This window comes from Rhinolophus sinicus, chromosome 5 (genome assembly GCF_057876585.1).
Source record: "Rhinolophus sinicus isolate RSI-liver-muscle chromosome 5, RSI-T2T, whole genome shotgun sequence".
Classification (NCBI taxonomy): domain Eukaryota; kingdom Metazoa; phylum Chordata; class Mammalia; order Chiroptera; family Rhinolophidae; genus Rhinolophus; species Rhinolophus sinicus.
In genome coordinates this window covers 50,974,519-50,997,351 of record NC_142505.1, presented here as the reverse complement: position 1 = coordinate 50,997,351, position 22,833 = coordinate 50,974,519, and the positions used below count along the sequence as shown (strand labels likewise).

Here is a 22,833-nt window from a genome sequence, read left to right as displayed (position 1 = left end):
AGTATTGGCTTAAAGCAGAGCTGATATAGCACAGCATTGGTATTACTTCTTAAGGTGTATTTACTGAATATGCAGAGCTGTGATCCTGAATTGGGTAATTCAGGGATTTTTTCGTGCTCTCAGGAGAAGATGGTGGCTTCCAGGATATGTTGAGAATACAGAGTAAAGGCTGTGGAGGAAAAATAGCCAAGGGTAAGGATATGAGTATAAATTATTTCAACATTTCTGGGGGGAATTTTGATCGTTGGTATACAGAGCCTTTAAATTTATTTCTTGTAATTCTACTTCTGGAACTTTATTTTGGGAAGTAATAAGAGATGTATACAGAGCTTTATCAATCAGAATATTAATTATGATGTTGCCATTTTAAAAAGAAATAACCTAAGTGTCCCATAATAGATGATTGGTTCAATAAATGATTAGATAACCATTCAATGAAACATTGACTTTTTCAGTTTTTTTTTTTTTCTTTTTTGCTGTGTAACAACAACAACAACAACCAAAAAAAACCCTAACTCAGGAGGCTTTAAACAATAATTTATTATTTCCTGATTTCTGGTCAAGATGGCAGAGTAGGTAAATGCTGTGCTTGCATCCTCTAATGACCACATCAAAATTACAGCTAAATTATACAATAACCATCATTGAGAATCACCTGAAGTCTAGCTGAACAGAGGCCCTATAACTAAGGATATATAGAAGAAGACACCTTGAGACTGGTAGGAGAGGTGGAGACGTGGAATGTGCTGGTCCCACACCCACGTGTGGAAGTTAAAAATCAGAAGGGATATTTCAAATGAGGAGGTTACCCCTGAAGAACAGCGGCTCCCAGCCCCACTCCAGGCTCCCCAGCCAGGGTTCCAGGGCTGGGAAGAGAAGTCCCCACAACTTCTGACTGTGAAAATCAGTGGAGATTGTAGCTGAATGGGATGGAGGGGGGATGGAACCCCAGGTGTTCCTCTTAGAGGTCCCACATGTGGACTTACTCGCTGATGGACTCACTTGTTCTGAGCTCCAGCACTAGGGCAGCAGCTTGAAAGGCAGCAGGGACATACAGGGAGGAACTGAGTTGTCTGGCTGCAGGGCAAGGGCTAGAGGGGCAGCTATCTCCCAGACAGAAATGCTGGCAGAAGCCATTATTTCTTTATTGAGTTCTTCCCCCACCCAGGCGGGTGCTATATCTGAGTCTCCATCAGCTTGGCTAACTCTGTTTGCCCTGCCCTGGTGATTTCCTAAGATACGGCCCCACCCAACTTGTGGATCCACCCAAGTTGCTTCCAGTGGTTTTTCCATACACACGACCTGTCTTGGCTCATGCTGTGGACTTTCCTAAAATATCTCAAAGGTTCACAAACCCCAAACAGGCAGCATGTGGCCTTGGTGTGCCGTGTACCGCTTGATGAGCAGCCACAAGCCTGGTAGCAGTCGGCCTTGGTTTGAGGGTTGGCCTCTCCCATGCACCTCCAAGCCCAGTGCAGATGGTGGCCATCTACAGGTTGCTCTGTGGCTTATTCCAGGTGGCCTCTAGCAGGGCACAGGCTGCAGCTGAGCTTGGTCTGCTGTGGGGGTCCTTAGCAGGCTCTGGGGCTGGCAGGCCTGGTGGCTGGTTTTGGACTGAGAAGGAACACCACCTAGCTGCCTCCTTGGATGACACACCCAAAAGGCAGACTGGGCAGGCACCAGAGCCCTGCTAAAGCGAATCCTGCTCTGTAGGGTCAGCCCCTGCACAGCAGCTCCTCCACTGTAGTCATGGCCAGTCCTCACAACCAATCAACCTGAGGGTCAATCCCTCCTATTGATGTGCAAATAGCAACCAAGGCTCAACTACAGCAGGAGGACACACACACACAAGGGACACACCTGGAACACCCAGCTCAGGTGACCAGGGAGACTGTGCCACTGTGCTCCACAGGACACCTACTACATAAGGCCACCCTACTAAGACTGGGAGGTATAGCAGCTCTACCTAATATGTAGAAACAAACATAGGGAGGCTGCCAAAATGGGGAGACAAAGAAACATTTCCCAAATGAAAGAATAAAACAAAGTTCCAGAGCAAGAACTAAACAAAGGACACATAAATAGTTTCTCAGGCAAGAAAAACCTAAAAGAATTTATCACCACCAACCAGTATTACGAGAAATAATAAAGGGACTTCTTTAAGAAGAAGAAAAAAAACAGCAAAAATATGAATAATAAAATGGCAATAATGAATGTCTATCAAGAATTACTTTAAATGTAAATGGATTAAATGCTCCAATCAAAAGATAGGGTGGCTGAATGGATAATAAAACAAGATCCTTACATATGTTGCCTACAAGAGACTCACTTCAGACTGAAAGATACACACAGACTGAAAGATACACACAGACTAAAAGCAAAGATGGAAAAAGATATTTCATGATAATGGGGGGGGAAAAAAAAAGAAAAAACTAGAGTAGCAATACTTATACCAGACAAAAATAGACTTTAAAACAAAGACTATAAAAAGAGACAAAAAAGGACCCAGCCATCCCACTGCTGGGTATTTATTCGAAGAAACCCAAAACGCTATTTTGAAGGAACATGTGCATCTATAAGTTCATTGCAGCGTTATTTACAACTGCTGAGATATGGAGGCAACCTGGGTGTACATTAATGGATAACTGGATAAAGAAGTGGTGGTACATATATACAATGAAATAGTATTCAACCTTAAAAAGAATCACATCTTGCCATCTTCAACAACATTGATGGACTTGGGGGGTATTGTGCTGAGTGGAGTAAATCACACAAAGACAAATACCATATGATTTTACTCATATGTGGAATCTAAAGAACAAAATAAACGAACAAACAAAACAGGAACAGAGTGAGATACAGAGAATCCTTTGAGGGTTGCCAGATGGGTGGGGGGTAAAAGAGATGAGGTTAAGTACAAATTGGTAGTTACAAAATAGTCATGAGGGTATAAAGTATAGCAGAATGACTATAGTCAATAATATTGTAATAACTATGTATGGTGTCAGATGGGTACTAGATTTATTGAGGTGATCACTTTATAAGTTACATAAATGTCTAATCACTATGGTGTACACTTGATACTAATATAATATTGTATGTCAACTGTAATTGAAAAATAAGCCATTATTAAAAATATAAAGTAAAAAAAATTATTTCCCATCACTCTGGGCAGTTTTTCTGTTACACATAGTGTTGGTTGTCACTCATGTAGCTGATTTCACATGGCAGCTGGGCTGGAAGGTTCAAGTTGGCTTGTCTCGTGTGTGGTTTCTTGGTGCTGGTTATTGGCTGGATACTTTGGTTCTTCTTCTCATGACCTCTTTTTCCATGTGGTGTCTCATCTTCTAGTGTCTTTCTGTGTGGCTTCTCTTTCCAGTAGAATAGCTTGGACCTTACGTCTCTGGGTTTTAAGAGAACAAAAACAGAAACTGTTGTGCCTCTGTAGGGCATGGCCCAGAGCTGGAACAGTGTCACTCCTGTCGTATCTGTTGGTCAAAACAGTCACAAGGCCAGCCCAGATTCAAGTAGAAGGAAATAGAATCCATTTCTTGATGAAAGGAGCGACAAATGTGTACAGGAAGGAACAGAAATTTGGTGGCCATCTTTGGAGACTCATGGTAGTCATTAAAAAGCATGTTGTAGAAAAATATTTTATGACATTAATGTTAAATGGAAAAAGGAGATGATTTTAAATATCAAACCATTGAAGAGAAAGGAGAGTACAAGACTTTATATAGAATATAGTACTAATTTTGTTTAAAATTGTATATGTATATATATATTACACACACACACACACACACACACACACACACACACTTGAAAAGAATTGGGAGCAACATCACCTTAATAACAGTGTTTTTCTATGAGTGACAAGATTGAGAGTGTTTTTATTTTCTTTTGTATATAGATCTGTATTTTAAAAACTTTCTGTAATTATCTATTAGTTGTTTTAACAGGTAAGAAAATTGGTTATTTATTAGGCTAATTAGAAATTCTTGACAAATATCTAAGATTAGAAGACGTGCGTTATATTCTGTGAACCAGTGCCATAAACTTAAAACTACAAAGTTGAAGCCAAAAACTTCTGTCGACTTTGACATTTAAATATACCCTTCTGAATAATTCCTGGAATAGAAAAAAAATTTCAAAAGAAAAATAGTCATTTACAAATGAATTCTATACACACAGTCCTGGAATATGCAGGCAATGCGTATAATCTTACATGCATTAATCAGATAATATGATCGAAGATAAATGAATCTTTAATGCACAAATGCAAACGTAGCTAAACACAAAGGAAGTATAAGTTATTATAAAGGATAAAGAGATACTGATCAAATGAAAGACAGAATAGAGTAAAATATGTCAATAAAGCCAAAAGCTGTATCTTTAAAACACTAAACAATAGACAAACATTTGTCATATTGTCATTAAGAGAAACCGAAAGATACAAACCACATTAGGAATGAGATGGGGACATAACTGGAGGCAATTAAAAAATTTGTAAGGAAAATTTATACAAATCAATACCAGTAAGATTATAATATCTGGATGGAATGGGCTGTTTTTTGTTTTTTTCCTCCTTTTTCTTTGGAATGGACTGTTTCTGAAGAAACATTTTTGTGATTATTGACACAAATAGATAGCAAACTTTAATAGATCAGGAAACAAAGTAAAACATGAAAAGATAATCAGCAACTAAGCCCATTCAGTTTTATGGGTGTGTTCTACCAAATCTGTCCGGAATGGAGAAGTCTCATATCTGGAACATCTAGCTGTTCCATAACATATGAAAAATTGAAAGCTTCTCAATCCATTCTATGACACTAGCATAAACCTGATACTAAACCTAGAAAAGGAGAACCCAAGGAAACTGTGGGCCATTGTCAACATGTATTGCTCTTTAAGTAAAGAAACATTATTTCAAACAAGTTAATATACCTCTGTATATTTTACGTTATGTCTATGTGTCTTTCCAAAGGAGCGAACTCCACTTTTTGTTTCTTGGTTATTGCAATTCTCTAAAGCCTTGGCCAGCTGGACTTCCAGTCTCTTCTGCTTTCTTAGATAAGAAGATGATTTTATAAGTCATTGCCCAGCTGGGACATAGATTCCTGGATTCTAAGCACAAAACAAATTTATTTAACTGTTGGAATTATAGATGAAAAAAAAATTGATTTCTTAAGTCATAATGATAAGCAACCTACCTTAAGAAAAAAGAAAGATCAAACAATCTAACTTTACATTTAAAGGAACTAGGAAAAGAAGAACAAACTAAGCCCAACGTTAGTAGAAGGAAGAAAAGAACAAAGATCAGAGCAGACATAAATGAAACATAGAGCAACAAGACAATAGGAAAGATCTTTATATATTACCGAAAAGGTAGAAAATGCCAATAAACAAAAGGAAGAAAATGAAAACCACTTGGGTTCCCACCACTGTTAACATTGTGATGTGTGTAGTTCCAGTCTTCTCTGCAAGTTAGTGTGTATGTATGTGTCTTATAATACAAAAGTCTGAGTAAACCAGAAAAATATTTTGTAGTCTGTTTCCTGCCCCCCACCCCCATCCGGCTGCATTACTAGTGTGTTGTCAACATCTTTCCATCTCGTTACATATTCATGTAATGGTCAGATTATCTCACGATGGTCTGTCTGTCTCTATCATCTATGTAAACTGAATTCTGATTGTTAGAACTGTTGATTCACCTTTTTTAAAAATACAGAACAGGTTATTCATGCAAAAATGTTAGATACAAAATGATTTTTGTATATTATCAAGTAAAACAAAATTAAGCTCTGAGCAACATACACATTTGAAACTAAGTTCCTTATTTAGAGACAGGTGTATAATCCTTTGTAGGGACTTTTTAGGGAAAGGAGAAGCCTTCGTGGGAAATATTTCTTCATACTATATGTGAGGACTCTTTAGGGACAAGTGACAGATACCCTGATTAGAATTGAATGTAGTAAAAAAGAAAATCTATGGGTGAATGTATCAGTTCCCTGTTGCCCCAGTAATGCTACAGAACAACCAACCACAAAACCTCAGTGACATACTAAGAAGTATTTATATAGTTCATGAGTGTGTGGGGTTCAGAGGCCCTCAGCTGGACTTGCTCATGCATCTGTGACCAGCTGCTGGTTGGTTAGGCACCTCTGGGCTTGCTCAAATGTCTTGGGGTTGTTTGGCTATTGGTTAGGACACCTTTACTCTATTTTGTTTCTTATCTTCCAGCAGGCTATGCTGGGCATGTTCTAATCGCTATGGCAGAGGAAAATGAGCAAGACAGCAAATACGCAAGTGTTGTTTCAGTCCTTCACTTGCTTCACGTTTATCTTCTTATTGGCCAAAGCAAGTCATACGATGGAATCCAGAGTCAGATTGTGAGGGCTGTGCTGAGGAAGCAGATACAAGAAGGGGCGAAGAACTGGGGCCATTGATGCAGTCAGTTTACCTGGCATATGTAACTAAAATGGCCTACGGGTAGATGTAGTTTCAGTGACTGCTGGGTGCAGGGTACCAAGGGATGTCACCTGGCTTGATTTCACACTATTAAAAGTTTGGCTCTGCTTTTTTTCCCCATTAGCTTCACTCTCAAGGAAGCCAGCCCTTTTCCTCTGGTAGTGCTCAGAAACTCCATCTTGAAAATCAGTAATTCCAGCTGAAAAGGAGTTTATCTTTCACAGTTGTTTCAGCTAAAGTATGGAGTCTTTTTGGACCAGTGTGGGTCACATGTCCATCGCTAAACCAGCTGCCATGTCTAGGGGATGGAATATGATGATTGGCCGGGCCTGGGTCATATTCTTACCCCAACACCATCCAGGATGGAGTAGAGGGAATCAGCCTTGCCTAAACCTAATGAACTGTGAGTAGAGGGTTGGGGAAAATTTCCCTAAGGAAAACAGAGATAGTGTTTCCAGAAAGTAGGGGGAGGGGAGGGAGACTGAATGATAGGCAGGTAAAAATAGAGGGTGCCCTTTATATTGCTATTAATGTACTAATCTCATTGACACTGTGCTAGGCATCGAACTAGGTGTTTTATAAACATGATCTTCTTTTTTTCAGACTACCATGAGTTAGGTGGTTTTACCCACATTTTATTAATTGGAGAAAGGAAGCTCATAACAGTTAAATAATTTGCCAAAGTCACTCAACTAGTTGGTTGTTAGAGTGGAGATTTGAACCTGGGTTTGGCGCTCTCCAGGATTTGTGCTCCTATTGTCTTAAATCTGAAGAAAAAGACAGTATACCAAAAACACCTAAGAGGAAGAGCAGGAGGCCATGATACACCCCATTAAAGTCATTTGGATCCTAGCATTGAAGGGACAATCACAGCTCTGTAGCCCTGACTACATAAAATCTGCACCAATGTACTTGAGTAGCCGTGACAGGGAGCTTCTACTTTTCTCTAGGGGTTATGGACCTGGAACTCTAACATGATGCATTGTTCTCCTGTGCTACTTCTCACAGATGTGGAGGGGATCACATGAATATTTAAGTGATTCAAAATGGAAAAGAAGTCCCAAAATGAGCCTGAAAGATGTACACGAAAGGGGAAAAAGGCAGGATTGTCATACTCTCTGTGATAGCATTTGGGATCTGGCTATATGTAGGGGAGTCTCATTGGTTGAGCCACCTCATTTTCTTTTAGCTCCAAGATGGCCGATAGTTTCTAACTCATGTGTCAATGCAACTGATTGGTGGTAAACTATCTAGAGTGATGTGTTGAGAAGAGTTCTGAATCCAGTGGAAAAGGGGACCATGATGGATTAGTGACGTCTGTAATGGGTACAGGAGGGAAGTAACGACACGACTGACTGTTATTTGACATCCTAGGAAGCAACAGCTTCTCAGAGTGACTGTCAAGTCACCTGTGTATCGGGGTCACGTCTCAGGAGGGAGTATTTTATAACTAAGGTCTCTATGAGGAGGAATTCTATGGGAATTTTCTGGAGGTCCCAACTGTCACTTAGCACAGACCAAAATGCAGAGCTTTGTTTTCCTAAGAAAAAGGAGGATCTTTTTTGCTCTGAGAAATTTTGACCTTGCTTGGGAGCAGGGTGGGTGTAATTTACAAAATGTTTAGATGCTGTAAGTAAAGTTTTGGGGTCACTTTTTTTTAAATGAACATGGGTATGACTATCTATCTATCTATCTATTGATCATCTGTTATCATCATCATCAAACTATATCTATCTATACATATTTTAAAAAATAATGAAGTTATAGTCAGAGTTCTAAAGAAGTTTGTTTTTGATTATCCTTTTTCTCATTTTTCAGATCTCTGATTGGAGTCATTTCCTGGTGCAGAGTATGAAAAGAATGCAGTGAAAATTCTGGCCTACAGTGGAAATATTGGCTTAATCTCCAACTTAGCATAGTATTTCTTCTCCTAAGCAGCACCTCGTAATAGAAGAAAAATGTATGGAAGCGCAAGAACAATCACCAATCTGGAAGGGAGTCCTTCCAGATCTCCTCGTTTGCCAAGATCTCCTCGTTTGGGCCATCGAAGGACAAGCAGTGGGGGAGGTGGGGGAACGGGTAAGACTCTGTCCATGGAGAATATTCAGTCTCTTAATGCAGCCTATGCTACATCTGGACCCATGTATCTGAGTGATCATGAGGGGGTGGCTTCGACAACTTACCCAAAGGGCACCATGACCCTGGGGAGGGCCACAAATAGAGCTGTGTACGGAGGCCGAGTCACAGCCATGGGGAGTAGTCCCAATATTGCTTCCGCTGGACTTTCCCACACAGATGTCCTTTCTTATACGGATCAACATGGTGGTCTGACCAGCTCATCCCATCATCATCACCATCAAGTCCCCTCCATGTTGAGGCAGGTTAGGGATAGCACAATGTTAGACCTTCAAGCCCAGCTCAAGGAACTTCAGAGAGAGAATGACCTCCTTCGGAAAGAGCTAGACATCAAGGACAGCAAGTTGGGATCTTCCATGAACAGTATCAAAACCTTCTGGAGTCCTGAGCTCAAGAAGGAAAGAGTCTTGAGGAAAGAAGAGGCAGCCCGGATGTCTGTCCTCAAGGAGCAGATGAGGGTTTCCCATGAAGAAAATCAGGTAGGTTATGACTCATCTCAGTGTTTTTCAGGCTTCTCCTTGAGTAGTTGATGCTTTGCAAATGGTATACAACCTGTGCAGAAGAAAAGTTTGGCATCATCAAGAAAGCTATGACTCAGTAAGTGTTTGACTTGGAGACTAAGAGGACATAGGGAATATGAGATTACTGCTTGTGATCTCCTTATTTTCCAATAACCTTTCACAATGCTGCAGAAGAGGGGGGATCACTCCTCACTGCCTAACTTTTATGTTTGGTTAATTTTGTTTTCTTTTTCAGCAGTCACACAGCAGCTCAGATATACTTCGCTCTGAATAGAAGAGGAAAATGTTAATTTTTGCAAGGGTAGACTTTTAAAAAAATTTTATTGGGGAATATTGGGTAACAGTGTGTTTCTCCAGGACCCATCAGCTCCAAGTCATTGTCCTTTAATCTAGTTGTGGAGGGCGAAGCTCAGCCCCAAGTCCAGTCGCTGTTTTCAATCTTTAGTTGCAGGGTGCACAGCCCACCATCCCATGCTGGAATTGAACCGGCAACCTTGTTGAGAGCTTGCGCTCCAATCAACTGAGCCATCCAGCTGCCCCTCTGGAAGCTCAGTGACAGCTTGTTGTCTTCAGTTTAGTTGTGGAGGGTGCACAGCTCACTGGCCCATGTGGGAATCGAACCGGCAACCCTGTTGTTCAGAGCTTGAGCTCTAACCAACTGAGCCATCCGGCCGCCCCAAGAGTAGACATTTTAACAGCAGCATTTAGAGGGCCACATTTGACTGGTGAATTGATTTTTTTTTTTTAAAGCACCGGCAGCATTATTTCATTCTAGAATGAGTGGAGATTGTTCTCTAAATAGCAAGCTGAGCAATATTAAATGGGATTGGGTAGAATGGGTTTGATATCATGTTAGAGAAACACAATAAATTTCTGCCTCATCTATTTAATATTAATTAAGTACATATTATGTGCAAGATACCTTTCTCTTCTTTAATCCACCTTCCATATCATAGCAAGATTAGTTTTCCCAATGTCTACCTGCAGTTATGCCATCCCCCTGCCTTAAAACCCTCAATAATTACTCATTGCCTTCAGAATGAAGTCTACCTCTTTGGCTGAGGAAAACCTGAGCCAGTTTTTCCAGCATTATCTTGCACCACCTCCATCCACCTCTCCTATGCTACCAGAACCACCACTTGGTAATTCCTGTTCATACTCAGGGTTTTCTACTTCCATGCTTTGCTCTTTGTATTACCTTCTACTGGAGGACTTCTCAGCACCCCTTCTCCCTGCTTCTTCCCTTTCAGACCCAGCCAGTCTCCATTTTTCACATCCTACCTGTTTTGTGAGGCTCATTTATATGATGCTATTAATATTTTCACAAGTGCTTTGGAGTCAGACATGCCTGGGTTTAAACCCCAGCCTCACTTCTTAGTGGTAGTGAGATAAGTATAAGAGGTGTGGAGTAGAGGGTGCTGTGCCATTTGGCTAAAACAATTCCAAGATATCGTTTAACTTTCTATAGATATCTAGGTAATTTTAACTTGGCTAAACCAGTGATTCTCTGATAATTGGTCTTTATGTTGGCCTAAAGAAGTGCTCTGTCTTTCTTAGGGTCATCTGCTGACCCACCTGTCTGTTTCCCTGGCTACTACCCCATTGGAGTTCAAGCACCAGTAGAAGCATTTCCGTTCTGTATGAGAGTCTGCTATTCACTCTTCTTGTATATGTGGAAAGCAATCACCTTTTCCCTTTGATTATCTGACAAAGCCTTTGCTAGTTTTTAGATGTGGAAATGTGATTTTCAGTTGGAACAGAAAGCTTTATTCTTTACTCCTAAATCAAATTAATGCTCTTCACTATCATTTCTGCTTTTTTCTGTCTTTGCTTGTTCATGAAATCCTGTGAACCTGTGATAGCTATGCGCATTTCCCCAGTTGTGTACTGGTTTTTTTCCTTTTTTAGTTGTTTTGCAAAATGGTTAAAGCAGTTTAGGAATTATGCAAGTAGTTATAAAGTTGAAAATATTCTCTAAACTGTCACTTCCCAAATTACTTTTATCTTATAATTACCTTTTTTTAAATTAGTTTCAGGTGCACAAAACAAAGTAATAGTTAGATTTTTATCATTTATATCCCTCACAATGTGTCAACCCCTCCCCCCATCCACCACTATCCCTCTGACATTGCACAGAGCCATTACATTTCCACTGTCTCTATTCCTAATGCTGTATTCCGCTTCTTGTAACCATATATATATAATTATAGTTGGCATTCATTATTGTTCAGCTTCAGGTGTACAATGCAGTGATCAGGAATCTACATCATCCCTGAGGTGGTCTCCCTCATGAGACAAGTGTCCATCAGATACCCTACAAAATCTTCACAACATTATTGATTACATTCCCCAAATTAACTTTCGTAACCCCGTAGCAATCTTGTGGTTACTGACTGTGCTTTCTAATCCCCTCACCTTCCCCCTTTCCCCCCACCATCCTCCCATCTAGCAACCCTCAGTTTTTCCTTTATATCTCTGAAATGGTTTCGGATTAGTTCATTCATTTATTCTTTTCTTTAGATTCCACATATAAGTGAGATCATATGGTATTTGTCTTTCTCTGACTTATTTCACTTAACATAATGTTCTCTAGGTCCATCCATGTTGTTGCAAATGGAAAGATTTCTTTCTTCTTTATGGCTGCATAATACTCCATTGTATAAATGTACCACAGTTTCTTAATCCAGTCGTCTACAGATGGGCATTTCGGTTGTTTCCATGTCTTGGCTATTGTGTATAGTACTGCAATAAACATAGGAATGCATAAAGTTTTTTGAATTAGAGTTTTGGATTTCTCCGGATAGATACCTAGTAGTGGAATTGCTGGATCATAAGGTAGTTCCATTTTCAGATTTTTGAGATACCTCCATACTGTTTTCCATAGTGGCTGCACCAATCTGCAATCCCACCAACAGTGCACAAGGGTTCCCTTTTCCTCACATCCTCGCCAGCACATGTTATTTGTCGATTTATTGATGATAGCCATTTTGACTGGGGTGAGGTGGTATCTCTTTGTGGTTTTTATTTGCATTTCTCTGCTGGTTAGTGAGGTTGAGCATGTTTTCATATGTCTGTTTGCCATCTGTATGTCTTCCTTAGAAAAATGTCTCTTCATGTCCTCTGCCCATGTTTTAATTGGGTTGTTTGTTTTTTTGGAGTTGAGTTGAGTGAGTTTTTTATAAATTTTGGATATTAACCCCTTATCGGATATATCATTGGCAAATATCTTCTCCCATTCAGTAGGATTCTTTTTTGTTTTATTGATGGTTTCCTTTGCTGTGAAAAAACTTTTTAGTTTGATGTAATCCCACATGTTTATTTTTTCTCTTACTTCCCTTGCCTGAGGGGATATATCAGTAAAAATCTTACTTGGGGTAATGTCTGTAAAATTTCTTCCTATATTTTCTTCTAGGAATTTTATGGTTTCAGATCTTACATTTAAGTCTTTAAGCCATTTTGAATTTATTTTTGTATGTGGTGTAAGGAGGTGGTCCAACATCATTTTTTTCCATGTGTCTGTCCAGGTTTCCCAGCACCATTTATTGAATAGACTGTCTTTACCCCACCATAAATTCTTGCTTCCATTGTCGTAGAATAAATGATCATATAGGCATGGATTTATTTCTGAGCTTTCTATTCTGTTCCATTGATCTATGTGTCTGTTTTTATGCCAGTACCATGCTGTTTTGATTACTGTAGCCTTTTAGTATAATTTGATGTTAGGTATTGTTATACCTCCCACTTTGTTCTTATTTCTCAAGATTGCCGAGGTTATCCGGGGTCTTTTATGGTTCCATATAAATTTTAGGATTATATGTTCTATTTCTGTGAAAAACGTCGTTGGTAGTTTGATAGGAATTGCATTGAATATGTATATTGTCTTAGGCAGTATTGACATTTTATATTAATTCTTCCTATCCATGAAAATGGTATGTGTTTCCATCTATTTGTGTCTTCTTTCATTTCTTTCTTCAGTGTCTTATAATTTTCTGAGTACAGGTCTTTTACTTCTTTGGTTAAATTTATTCCCAGGTATTTTATAGTCTTTGAAGCAATTGTAAATGGGATTGTTTTCTTAATTTCTCCTTCTGATGTTTTATTATTGGTATATACAAATGCAACTGATTTCTGAATGTTAATTTTGTATCCTGCTACTTTACTAAATTCATTTATCAGCTCTAATAGTTTTTAGGAGTCTTTAGGAGTCTTTAGGGTTCTCTGTATATGGTATCATGTCATCTGCGTATAATGACAATTTTACTTCCTCCTTACTAATTTGGATGCCTTTCATTTCTTTTTCTTGTCTGATTGCTGTGGCTAGAACTTCCAGCACTATGTTGAATAGAAGTGGAGAAAGTGGGCAACTTTGCCTTGTTCCTGATCTTAAGGGGAATGGTTTTAGCTTTTCCCCATTGAGTATGATGTTAGCTGTGGGTTTATCATATATGGCCTTTATTATGTTGAGATATAATCCCTCTATTCCCACTTTCTTAAGGGTTTTTATCATAAATGGAGCTGGATTTTGTCAAATGCTTTTTCTGCATCTATTGATATGATCATATGATTTTTATTTTTCATTTCGTTAATATAGTGTATCACATTAATTGATTTGCGGATGCATACCAGAGATGAATCCCACTTGATCATGGTGTGTGATCTTTTTAATGTATTGCTGAATTCTGTTTGCTAATATTTTGTTGAGGATTTTTGCATCTATGTTCATTAGAGGTATTGGCCTGTCATTTTCTTTTTTTGTAGTCTTTGTCTGATTTTGGGATCAGGGTGATAGTGGCCTCATAAAAAATGTTTGGGAGCCTTCCCTCCTTCTGGATTTTTTGGAAGAGCTTGAGGAGAATAGGTGATAATTCTTTTTTGAATGTTTTGTAAAATTCACCTGTAAAGCCATCTGGTCCAGGGCTTTTGTTTGTTGGGAGATTGTTGATTACTGATTCAATTTCCCTGGTGGTAATCAGTGTATTCAGGTTTTCTGTTTCTTCTTGAGTTAGCCTTGGAAGGTTGTATGCATCCATTTCTTCCAGATTGTCAAATTTGTTGGCATATAGTTGCTCATAGTAATTTCTTAAAATTTGTTGTATTTCTGTGGTATCTGTTGTGACTTCTCCTCTTTCATTTCTGATTTTATTAATTTGGGTCCTCTCTTTTTTTTGGTGAGTCTGGCTAAAGGTTTGTCGATTTTGTTTATCTTCTCTAAAAACCAACTCTTGGGATTCGTTGATCTTTTGTATTGTTTTTCTGGTTTCTATTGCATTTATTTCCGCTCTGATCTTTATTGTCTCCTTCCTTGTACTCCCTTTGGGCTTATTTTGCTGTTCTTTTTCTAGATCCCTTAAGTGTGAAGATAAACTGTTGATTAGTGATTTTTCTTGTTTCTTTAGGTAGGCCTGCAATGCTATGAATTTCCCTCTTAGGACTGCTTTCGCTGCATCCCATAGATTTTGGGTCTTATAATTATCTTGATAATTAAATGTTTTTGAGCATAGATCCCTACTTATACATGTATTTTTTAAAATTAATTACATGATGTGCTACTGTGCCAATATATTATGTCTTCTATGACATTAACAAAAAATTAAATATGGAAGAGACAAAGTGAAATAAATAGTATATTGAGGTAAATTTTAATGACACAAAACTTTTTGGCTCTTAGTAAAAACATTTTAAACCCCTTGTTTATTTTATGAGGGTTAGTTCAGTTTAAACTAGATAAATTAACTATCCCATGTTGCCTTAAGCCAGAAGCAAGTGAATAGTTAAGGGTGCTCCCAGTCCCCCTTCCTTGTTCTGCAACCTACTATGATCACAGGCTACCTTGGATATTATGGGTGACATATGACTAAAGAATATAAAGATTGACAAAAAAGCAAGTTATTTCACAAAAATTGAAGTGCTCTTCTTTCTCCCCTTGGACGTATCTTAGGATCCCTTTTAGGGGTATATGAGTACCTATTGGTCAGGATAGGGGAGATCTTGCCGCAGTAATCAACAAACCTTGAATCTCAGGGACTTAACACATCAGCGATTTATTTTGTATTCACTTGAAGTATGAAGCAGGTCAAGTGACTCTCCAGGGTAGCTCTGCTCCAGGCAGTGACTCAGGGTCCAGACTTTCTGCATCTCTGCACATGGCTACAGCTGAGAAAGAATACCTGGAGATTGCACATTGGCTCCTCAATTCCTTGAACTGAAAGTGACATACATAAGTGCAAGGGACTGGAAGGCCTCATCCTCTCCCCTTTTCAGGAAGGAGAGTGGAATCAGATATGAGGGAGCTCTAGAAATTTCTACCAGTGGGGTTTTTATGTTTGTCAAAAAGTGGAGCTAGATGAAAAAAAGTTTGGGGAACAATGCAGATGTCTGCTGTTTCTATTATTACTGCTGCCGCTACCAGTAGACATCTGTTGGGGACTTACTATGTGTTAGGCATTGATTGTGCTTAGAGCTTTGTGTACATTATCTTATTTAGTATTTGAATCAATCATCTGAGGTAGGTGCTAGACTTTGTCTCGTTTTACAGATGAAAAATAAATGGAGAAAAAATAAGCAGCTTGCCCAAGTTCATACAGGTAGTAATTCACAGAGCTGGAATTTAAGGCTTTGGTCTATTTCATGCCAACATTTAAGACCTTAACTTTATGTTCACTACCTTCTTATAGGATCACTTAGCGGTGAACAGAATCTTAGTATAAAAGGAAGATTATACTTCATATATACCAAATATAAAAAATGGTTATGGATGGTCCCCGACTTATGATGGTTTAACTTATTATTTTTTGACTTTATGGTGGTGCAAAAGTGATATGCATTCAGTAGAAGCTGTACTTCAAATTTTGATCTTTTCTTGGGATAGTGATTTGCAGTATGATACTCGTTCAGGATGCTGAGTATTAGTGAGCCAAAGCTCCCAGTCAGGCCACAATCACAAACAACTGATACTCTACAATGTATTCATTGTGTTAGATGCTTTTGTCCATCTGTACTGACTAATGCAAAGGTTCTGAACACATTTAAATTAGGCTAGGCTAAGCTATGATGTTTGGTAGGTTAGGTGTATTAAATGCATTTTTCGCATGATATTTTCGACTTATGAAGGGTTTATCGGGATGTAACCCCATTATAAGTTGAGGAGCATCTGAAGTTTTGATAGATTGATTAAATATCTGATTTAGTTTATTTAGTATTTTTCTTCTGAATTAGGAGTTTATTTCTTTTTCCTAGAAATGGTTTTTGTGCTGTTAATAGTTTCTTCCATTTCCCATAACTTACTATAATTTCTCCTTTAGAAGAAACATCATGGAAACTTTTTCTATGTGGAAGAAATGAATATACAAGAGATAAGGGACACTTGATTATGGTTTCTTATCCACAACAACCAGAGACTGCATCTACAAGTGTGGTTCTATCAGAGGGTATTTAATTAGCATTTCACTAATCTAAATTCAGATGATCTAAAACAATTTGAATTGTATTATGTAAATAGAAATGGGAAGAAGGTGCATTATAGGGTGGAGGTGAGAAAGCTAGAGTGCTCATGTTTATGATACTCATGGTTCTGTGAATGTAATGCCCACAGGTAAGAAAGCACAGACTTTCCACCCTTAATAGCAGTGTTGTAGAGAGCTCACACTCATCAGTTCCTTTGAGTAGATTTGGAAGTCTTAGTGGTGTGTCTGAGGGAGCTGAATCCAACTCCAGATCTAAGGGAGGATGTTGAATACCCTCTCTGTGTTACAGGAAGTGCAAGACTGTTTGGAACCTTGAAGCCCGTGGTTGGGTGGCCGATAACCAACTTTCTCCTGTGTAAATGTTTGATACTCGGGTTCCCAGATGAATATTATACCCCAGACCTCCTCCCACTCCTAGGTTCTCTCCAAGGCCCTACTTCTTAGCCACACAGATCTGCAGGAATATAAATAAATACATTTGTGACTGTTAAGAGTTATAGTACTGACATTGGCTTGTGTGTATAAACCAGAGTGAATGGATGCAGAGTTATCCTTATGCTATCACTTGTGCTTTTTGCTTCATGATGTACTTTCCTGAATGGAAGAAGAGTGGACCGTGATTCTTTGGAATGGCGTGAACACGTAGTCTATGCTCTCAGTGTCACACCAGTATATTGATTTGGGGAGAGGTGAGAATAAAAGATTTAGAATGAATGTTTGGCTGCCACTTGAGGCAGCCCCCTTAACATTTTCAATGGCCTGTGTGGGGTTGGGGTAGGTGTTGAGGGTGGGAGAATACAACTATAGGGATGTAAAGTGAACCCGTTTTCTCTAAAAGATTATATAATTGTCTTTCCTTTATAGCTCTATTTTATTTACCTATGTGGTGAAGATCACAGAGACAAAACATGGTGGAGAATACATTTTTGGAAAGTTCATAAGCATATATATCTTACAGCTTGGTGCATATAAGTTATTGACTTTTCATATTCCTGGATATTTTGTGCAATCATTAACTTTGTATTTTTACTGGATTGTTTTTTTCCAAATTAGGTTTATATGAAACAATTTGTGAACATTTTCCTAAGTTGTGCATGGCTAGCCAAGGAGGTGCATGAATATAAATAGCATCACTCACTGGGAGATTGTACTAGATTTAATATTTACGCCTTGTGTGTGTGTAGAAGTGGGACAAGGTCATAGGGAAACGTAACCTAAGAAGGTAAGTAAATCTGTCTGGCGAATGCTACAGCTTTTAAGCAATGGTTATGTGATAATTTCTATTTCTGGCTTAACACATTAGGAAATAATCTACTCTAAATCAATATTAATATGGGCTTTTGATGCGTTTTGAGCTAGTTTCAATATATGATTTATTGGTTCTCATTTTGAGCTTGTAACTGGAAAAGGTCAAGGTGGATCATATTTCTGTGTTTCCTTTGTTGTAATTTTTTTCCTTTATTTGTATAACTGAAGGGTCATTTTAACAGAGGTCATTCAACTCTGTTCTAAAATACTCATTTCATCGTGAATGTCCAGACATGAAGAGTTGTACAAATTGCAAGTGGGTGATAGAATTAATTCTATCTCCTGCTGAGAAGGTGGTGAGGCAGCTGTATGATGAAGAGGTGTCTACTGATAGTTAAATGCAGCTACAAGTTACCTTGAGTACTGAGTGAGGGTTTATGGAATAAGGGCTCAGCCCTGGAGTGTCAAGTCCCCTCATGTGTGTGGGTAGGACTTAAATATATTCCCTACTCAGATAGACCTGTCTTATCCCTGCGCCTTCTTCCAGGCACTCTTCCTTCTGCTACTCTAAGTCTAAAATCCATGGATCCCCTCAAAGCCAGTATTTCCAAAGTGTGTTCTTGGAAGTGACATTTTCCAAAAGAGATTTTTCTGGTCAAATAAACATGAGATACAACATGCTAGATACTCCTATCCTGAAAAATCATAATGTGTATGTTATGGGTTGAATTGTCCCCCCAAAAAGATATGTTGGAGTCTTAACCCCCAGTAACTCTGAATGTGACTTTATTTAGAGGTAGGGTCTTTACAACATTGATAAAGTTAAAATGAAGTCACTAGGGTGGGCCCTAACTCAGTATGACTGGTGTCCTTATGAAAAGGGGGAATTTGGATAAAACATAGACATGCACAGAGGGAAGATTATGTGAAAAGACAGAGTAAAGACGGCCATATATAAGCCGAGAGAGGCTTGGAATAGAGCCTTCCTCAGTGTCCTCAGAAGGATCTACGACTGTTGATGCCTTGATCTTGAACTTCTAGCCTCTAGAACTGAGACAATACATTTCTGTTGTTTAAGCCACCCAGTTTGTGGTGCTTTGTTATGGCAGCTCTAGCAAACTTATGCAATTATTAACATGTGAAATGCTCTAACTCTTGCCGTTAAAAAATATTTATTAAATTTTCTTAATCTAGCAATTCCCCAAATTTATTTGACTGTGAAACTTGATCTTAAGCTGAGCCCCTATATATTAGGCAGCTGTTGCTGAAGTTATGCTGTATAACAAGCCATCCCCAAGCTTATTGGCTCAAAAAGAGAAGCATTTATTTCTCCCTCGCATACCTGTAGGTTGGCTGCCACTTCATTGGGGAGGTCTGGACACTGGGCACCAGCTTAGTCTGCAAGTTGGGATTAGTCATGTCACGTCTCATGTCTCCAACTTCTTGCAACAGCAGCTGTTCAGGGCTTCATCTTCTCATCGTGGATTACAGACATCAAGTGTCCAACCAAACAACACAAATACATTTAAAGTCTCTGTTTGCGACATTCTATTACCTAAAATGTGTTACGTGGCCAAGTCTAAAGTCGGTAGGGTCGGGGAAATCTGTTCCCTGCCAAAGCAGAGAGGAAGTGAAGTGAATATATATACATATATATTTTATCAAGTATCTGGCCAATGAAACCCAAGTGAAAATCTGGGAGATTGTGTGAAAGCTTTTGTTTTCCTGATAAAAGGAATAAATGTCACCAGCAATACTTCTAACCCCTTTCTTCTTGTCTTGAGTGCCGATATGATGCATGGAGCTGTGTCAGCCATACAATAACCATGAAAGAAAGACCAAGACAAGCTCCAGTACCTATGCCCTGCCGTCTTTGAGCAGTTGCACCAGCACCAGCAATAGCCTGCCTTCAGACTTTTGGTCATGTGAAAAAAATAAGCCCCTAGTTATGTAAGTCACTGTGGTTAGGTATTTTATTACTTCCAACTCAATACCTTCCTAACTGATAAAACACAGAAAATCATTACTTGATAATGATTACAATAATTTACCAGTCATGATAACTGTGAAAATATGTGCACTTCAGTGAGGTGAGATGAGATAAAGGACCTTACACATTAGAATGAAGAAACCTACTTACTAATTGTATTGGGCAATATTCCAAACTAGTGACACAAGCGCTACTCAAAGCCTGAATAAGCAAAAAATGGAATTTATTAGTTCCCATGATGAAGTTGCAGAAAGGCTCAGGGGTAGAGTTTGGGGTTGACTGGATCCAGGGCCTCAAACTAGCAGGATGTAGTCTCTCCCCATTGCTTCATGTCTGGTTCTTGCTGTCTGCCTCTATGTGTAAGCCTCATTTTCTCCTTCATGTGGTGGACTGTCTTGCCTGCCATTACCACAACTGGAGGGTTAAAAGATCCCTATGTCTTCATTTCCCACTTGGAAAATTTATGGTAGGACTTTGGTCCTGCCTTAGTTATATCCTGTCCCCAGACTTGGTGAGTATATGTAGTACGGGTGGGGACAGGTATGTGAAAAGGGGTTCCTGTGATTGGTGACCCTATTGAAGCACTAGGCATTGGGAGAGGAGCAGTTCTTTCAAGTTATTGAGATGAAGGGTGAAGGGATACTTGAGGATAAAAACAGATGTCCACTTCACTGACTTGAGCTGTCCTTAGTTACTCTCTTTCTCTGAATGTTTTAAGGGCTTGTAAGTCATATCAAGAGACCTAATAAATTAAGAAGTCAATCATATGCCGTATCTGTGTATATGTTTTTTCATTTTAACTCTGATTTGAAATGTGGGTATCTGGGTGTATTTTCCCCAATGTTACATAGGCCCATGGACTTAGAACTGGATGATATGAACTAGTTTAGCACCACAACATAACTTAGCATGCTGAATCTTAGGACAAAAAAAAAAAAATGTCCATCTTTTCATCCTTGAAATAGTCTCCCTCCACTTTTCAGAGAACTGTAGTTTTGTCTACCTTTCCAGAGAGGTGGAAAAACTTTGGTCCAGACTTAGGCAATGACCTACTTAGACTGAAACCACACTTTTAATGCCTTTCATGGGTAGGTAAAAACTTCCTTTGGTTCTGAAGATAGATGAGCTGGCATTGAGCCAACAGTTGATTTCTTTGTTTGCTAGAATGTAGGAGAATGATTTGAAGTGAACTATACATCTTTGTCACAGATGTCAGCTGGTTTTTGCCTCAGTAATCTCTTGCAGTCAGCCCTAGGATCAGCCATATGCATTGTATTAGTAGCCTTACAGATTTTTATTCCCATGTTTTCTTATGAAAGACTTGGCTAATGGGAGGAAAATAAACATTCTTGTATGCTGCACCTTGGGAGAGCTAAATGACTTCCATCTTCCATTTTCTCTCTGGATCACTTTATTTTGACTATGAGATAGTAACAGCACACAACCAAACAAAACAAAACAAAACAAAACACATTTTGGAATATTTCAATGAGATTTTAGTCTCACTTGTGCCAAAGACACTTATTGAAACCAAGCTCTAGGAGGGGAAGGAAGAAGGAGTGGTCAGCCCCAAAGCATTCACTGCTTGATAAAATTCCCTATAGACAACCTCCTTAGAGGATTTTAAGAAGCAAGTCTATGTTGACAGGAGAAGAAGTAACAGAGTGATTTTATTGGCCAAAGCAGATGGGGTGGTTTCTGAACCTGGCCTCTTCTGGCCAGAGTGCAATTTCAGTTTCTATAATTAGTTGCAGGTGGAGCTCTTGTGTTGTTGTTTTGGAGCTCACTGACATCTGTGTGCAAATTCCCACCACCCCCAGTTGGCATTTGGACTCAATAAGTGGTTTGGCTTTACAGGAATATAGAAAATTGTAAATCTATTTCACACACACACATAGATAAAGCTGCTCTAAAGGTCAGGTTCTGAAAGCTGTGGAAAGCATTTTGAAAAGTTTGGGAAGTAGATTTCAGGCAGAATGTGGGCATGCAGCCAAGAGCTAGGGCAGCCTGACAAACAGAATTCTGGCACGTGCCATTTTTGTCTGTTTCTCTGAGAAGCCGGCATTTGATTGTATCTTGGAAGCGATATGTAGCCATTTTGTTTTTCAGTAGGATCATTCTGGAGAGAAGTAAAGACTGAGGCAGCTACTTTCTATCTTATAAACCCATGACTGGATTTGTGCTATCTGGTATGACTATATATATTGATCAAGTTAACTTAGTGATTCTCAAGTGGGAACAATTTTGCCTCCCAAGGAACATTAGGCAATGACTGGAGACATTTTTGATTGTTGCAACTGGGTGCCATTAGCATCTAGCGAGTACAAGCCAGGGACAGCCCTCCACATTATCTGGCCACGAATGTCAACAGGTACAAGGTTGAGAAGTTCTGAGTTAATTGGATGATACTGTATCTTTATGTTTCTTGATCCTTTGTCTGCACTCATCTCTTTCACTTTGTGAAATGATGATAAAATGTATGTATTTATGTAAAAATAATGACATACAAGGTAAAACCTGATTCATCATTGTAAGGGAAAGGATTAGTTATGAATGATTTCTTTTTAAATCTCAACCTGGACTATTAACCATGAATTTTTCAAATACCCTGAATTCTTTTAGAAGTACTATGTTTCCCCAAAAATAAGACCTAGACGGACCATCAACTCTAATGCGTCTTTATATAAGACCCGGTCTTATTTTAGTATAATAAGACCGGGTCTTATGTAATATAATATATGACCTTGTCTTATATTAATTTTTGCTCCAAAAGACACATTAGAGATGGTGGTCTGGCTAGGTCATATTTTTGGGGAAACACGGTAGACATTTGGCAAATAAAAATCATTCTTATAAAGAAATGAACAACCCTTTAAGGAAATGAAACCTGTTTTTAAAACTATCTTTATACTTTATTTTTTTTTTTGTCCATGTCTCACATTGATCTTGAAAGGGAGGGGGAATAAGCATTTTTGAGCTTCTACTGTGTGCCTGGAATTTACTA

At 38.8% G+C, this 22,833-nt stretch overlaps 1 protein-coding gene across 17 annotated transcripts in view; it reads left to right on the top strand.

The window, feature by feature from the left end:
- The window catches only part of ERC2 (ELKS/RAB6-interacting/CAST family member 2), a 918,050-nt gene that overhangs the window by 21,612 nt on the left and 873,605 nt on the right, over positions 1–22,833 (top strand). For all 17 annotated transcript variants that reach the window (XM_074313127.2, XM_074313130.2, XM_074313128.2 and 14 more), the window contains one exon: positions 8,290–9,086. In XM_074313127.2, coding sequence (XP_074169228.2) covers positions 8,430–9,086 — 657 coding nt within the window. In that variant the 5' untranslated portion in view covers positions 8,290–8,429. The remainder of the gene's footprint in view (positions 1–8,289; positions 9,087–22,833) is intronic.